This window comes from Petaurus breviceps, unplaced genomic scaffold, assembly GCF_028583685.1.
Source record: "Petaurus breviceps papuanus isolate PSGF00001 unplaced genomic scaffold, PetGlider_PUasm1.0 90721, whole genome shotgun sequence".
Classification (NCBI taxonomy): Eukaryota; Metazoa; Chordata; class Mammalia; order Diprotodontia; family Petauridae; genus Petaurus; species Petaurus breviceps.
The window spans coordinates 5,138,161-5,142,126 of NW_027187322.1; the positions used below are offsets into that span (position 1 = coordinate 5,138,161).

The 3,966-nt window shown below is 59.5% G+C and overlaps 2 protein-coding genes across 2 annotated transcripts in view; one reads left to right on the forward strand and one right to left on the reverse strand.

The window, feature by feature from the left end:
* Positions 1–3,127, reverse strand: part of MRPL21 (mitochondrial ribosomal protein L21) — a 9,174-nt gene extending 6,047 nt beyond the window's left edge. Inside the window, exons 1-3 of the mRNA XM_069066536.1 lie at positions 2,980–3,127; positions 2,353–2,410; positions 960–1,045 (exon numbers count right to left, since the gene is read on the reverse strand). Coding sequence (XP_068922637.1) covers positions 960–1,045; positions 2,353–2,410; positions 2,980–3,088 — 253 coding nt within the window. The 5' untranslated portion in view covers positions 3,089–3,127. The remainder of the gene's footprint in view (positions 1–959; positions 1,046–2,352; positions 2,411–2,979) is intronic.
* A 64-nt stretch (positions 3,128–3,191) lies between these two features.
* Positions 3,192–3,966, forward strand: part of IGHMBP2 (immunoglobulin mu DNA binding protein 2) — a 61,249-nt gene continuing 60,474 nt past the window's right edge. Inside the window, exons 1-2 of the mRNA XM_069066125.1 lie at positions 3,192–3,301; positions 3,695–3,861. Of these exons, the coding sequence (XP_068922226.1) occupies positions 3,222–3,301; positions 3,695–3,861 (247 nt within the window). The 5' untranslated portion in view covers positions 3,192–3,221. The remainder of the gene's footprint in view (positions 3,302–3,694; positions 3,862–3,966) is intronic.

Here is a 3,966-nt window from a genome sequence, read left to right on the forward strand (position 1 = left end):
TGGGACTGAAAGCCCCACTCCCAGCAGCATCTGCTCCTCCCTGGGGGTGGAAAGCACAGGGCTGAGCCTCAGGGTGGGGCCTAGGACTCAAGATGGGTCACTAGGGAGCTTTGGGGCCTTCAGTAAGCCACTTGCTTTCTGAATACCTCACCTCCCTCATCTCTGAAAGGAGGGTGTGGGATTAGACCAGAGCTTCCACAGGATTGCTGAGGAAACCAAAAGTCAGCGAGAATAGAGACAATTTTCTCCTCCATCCAAGTTCTCAAAAACCTATTCACAGCTACACCCCTGCCTGGAATTTTCTCCTTAGTCATCTTCACCTCCTGGCTTCCATCAGGGTCCTGAGAAAATCCCCCCTTCTGTTGGAGGCCTCTCCTAACCCCCAGCATTGCTGGCACGTTCCTTCTACGGAGCGTGCCGATTCTGATCCCAGCTATGAGTTGTTCATGTAGATGCCTGCCATGTTAGACTGGGAGCTCCCTGAGGGCAGGGACCATTTTTTGCCTTTCTTTGTTTCCCCAGCTATGCTACCATATGCCCCAGGACTGTGCCTGGCATATAGTAGGTGCTGAAATGTTTGCTGACTTGACTATCCAGATGCCTGGACTCTGCCTCCAAATCCCCTGGATCAGATGACATCTCTCCAATCCACATATTTCTGAATCTTTTACTTCTCAATTTCTAGTGAGAAATATGATTATTAAGAATGTTTCCCGTAATTTTTTTCACACACTGAGTATGGTCTGGCCCTTTCCTATGGACATAGGTCGGATCACTCATGATGTGTAGGATACAATGAAATTGTGACCAATGATACTTGGATTTTCTGAAGGAAATGAGCAAAAGTTTTAGGTGAGTTTCAACACTGCTCTGATTGGAAATCAGAAAGCCTCATGTAGCAGGGAAGGGTCAGGGGTGTTCTGGCTTTTTGGTGCCTGCCTTATAAGAGAAACATTTACCTTGGTGGTGCCTGGTCTCTTCCTTGGGATCTGGAAGTATGATTTTAGGCCATGGAGGTGAAGTCAACGATGTTTTGGGGAGAACCCTGTGGAAAACATTTGTAGTGAGGTTGATGTAGATTCTTGCTTTGAGAAACTAAGCATGTTTATTCTAAAAAAGATTTGAGAGACTGAATTTGAATAAAAGGCTAGCCTTGGACCAGGCCATCCCAGGAACAGACATTTGTTGGGCTATGCTGCCCAGGGACAAAGCAAGTTGTAGATCTGAACTCATTAGAAATGTGAAAACATCTCTGAGAGGGGTGTTGGGGGAAGAGAGAGGGAGGGAGGAAAGAAAGGGGAGGGGAAGAGAATGCAAGGGTTGGGAGGACACGTGAGTTCTACAGACATTTCTCTACACATTCTTCTCATACCCTCAGACAGAGGTGTCACATCTGGCCCCACAACACTCCTGAATGTGACTTGAGCCAGATCATTTAACCAAATAAAAAGGCAATAAAACAAATGATATTACATCTAAAAATAAAGTCAATGTGAGGCAGGGCTCCTTCCGCATGGTTTAGTGGCCCCTGGTGTGCCTGTGCCAGCAGGATTCCTCCATCCAGGGGCGTTCCTACCCTTCTGCTTAGGCACAAAGCCATGTCTTTATTTCCTAAGGGGAGCACAAAGTGAGCTGGTCAGTGACCTTGATGCGCCCAGTGCTCCCAGTGGCACAGCTGGGGAAGGCATTCCATAGCCTGAAGCCCCTTCTGCTGGGCCTCAGTACAAAGCGAGGATCAGCTTGGGAGGAGCAGACGGAGTCTGTTATCACAGTGGCCAAGGGCTGAAGCGCCATAAGTCTGAGGGGCAGAGCAGAGCAGGTCCTCAGGTCAAGGATGACAACCCAGCTGGTGGCTGGAGGAACCACAGGGATGTTTTGGCCTCACTGTTCCCCGGTTCCACAGACTTTGTGTCTCCCCCCCCAGCTTCCAGCTGGGCCCCTGGGGCCTTTCCAGCCTGATCCTTTGGGCCTCCCCCCAGGACTCCCCGGGGTCTGGCTGGCTCCTCCTCCCTGACTCTCATCCATGGTCATCCCTATTTGTCCCCCTGTCTCTGCACTGGCTGTCCCCACGTCTGGAGGGCATCTGTTCCCTCACATCCACCTTTGGGCCTCTGTTCAAGCTCGTTATTCTACCGGGCGGGGGTGTTAACTTGGGACCGAGGAACGTGGCTAAAGCAACATTTCAGATACTTTTTCAACATAGTTTGTCTCCTCTGCATTTTGCTGGCCTGATACTCTGCCAGTGCCTGGTTCCAGGAGAGGCCCTGCACCGCTTTTATGCGCTCCCTACCCTCCTGATGACACTGGCAGCTGATTCTCACATCCAGCCCCGCCCGCGCCCCCCTCCGTTACCTCTCCGGGGCGGAGGCGCTGTGCCATCCGAGACTCGGAGCGGCGGGCCCGAGGCGAGCTGGAAGGCAGAGAGCGGGCGGGCGTCAGCGGCTGGAAGGGCGAGCCCGCCCCCTCCCCAGCCTTTGCGTCTTCGCTTCTTTAACGCTGTCGGCTCAGCGGACCCCCGGGCTTCGTGCTGTCCCCCGAGCCTCCGGTCACAGGAGGAAGCGCGCAGCCCGGGGCCCCCTCCCCGCCCTTTAACCTCCGGGATCCAGCTCCAGGCCTTTGCCCAGGCTGTGCCCCTCAGCTGACCCTCCGTGCAGTCTGGGCCTCCAGGGCCCCTCCAGTTTTACTGGGGCTTCGGAAAGGGGCGGAACACTCAGTCCCTACCGCGCGCAGGGCGCTGTCGCTGGGCCTCAGTTTCCCCGTCTGGAGGGCTGGGGCTCAATCAGCGTTTGTCAGCCGGCCGTCGGGACGCCTGCGCTGAAGGGGGCCCCCCCCCCCCCCGACACCGCCGACAGAGAGGGAAACCGAGGCGGTCCGCGGCGCGAGAGGAGCGCCAAGGGTCAAGGGGTCAGAGGTCGGAGCCGGGGCCCTGAGGGGACATAGGCAGACGGGGTTTGGGGGAGGGCCCCGAGTTTTTCTCACCCGCTCCAGGGCTCGCCCCCAGTCCCGCCGCTGCCCCGCAGGACGCCGGGAGGAGGAGGCGCCGCCACAGGAAGGCCCCGAGGGCGGCCCGAGCAGCGGTCGCCGCCATACTGCTCCCACTTCCGCTTTCGCGCCCCGGCCACCCCGGAAGCGGAAGCCGCGCGGAGGCGCAGCGGGAGGGACGTCCGGTAGGCACACTTCCGGTCAGGGCGGGTCTTCCGGCGCGGCCAGTAGCCGGTGTCATGGCGGCCGTGGAGAGCTTCGTGAGCCGCCAGCTGGGGCTTCTGGAGCAGGAGCGGGAGGCGGAGGTGCAGGAGAAGAGGTAGCGACCCCCGGGCCCCTCCCGCCCGGCCCGACCCCCGACGTTCCCCTCCCCCATGCCGCACCCCCCTTGTGGGATGGCGAGATTGTGCTTGAGGAGGGACCTGATTAGGGACCGAACCAACCCACACGTGTTTAATTCCACGGTGACGGCGGCCTTCGCTCGTGTCCGGCCCCCGTGACCCCGCGTGGGGTTTTCTTGTCTGAGATACCGGAGGGGCTCGCCATTCCTCCTCCAGCTCATTGGACAGGTGGGGAAACTGAGGCCACGGGGTGAAGTGACCCGGCCCAGGGCCAAACACAGGTGTGAGGCGGGCTTGGGCCCAGACCCTGCGCTCCCCCTCGCGGCCCACGGACCTGGTGGGCGGGGTGTAGACGCGCTCCCTCTCCCCAGGGCCTGGCAGGAGCGTGTGCCCCCCGCGGAGCTGCAGCGCCGGGGAGTGTGCCTGCTGCGGCTGCGGGTACAGAGCCGGCGGACGGGGCTCTACGGACGGCTGCTGCTGGTGCTGGAGCCCGGCGGGGCGCCCGGGGCGGTGCTGCCCTGCACCAACCTGGGCCCGGGTACGTGGGGGGGGCCCCCCTCGGGAGAGAAGGGGGGAAGGGCGGCACCTGGGGAGGGGGAAGGGCGGCCCTGCACCAGCCTGGGCCCGTGTACGTGGGGGGGGG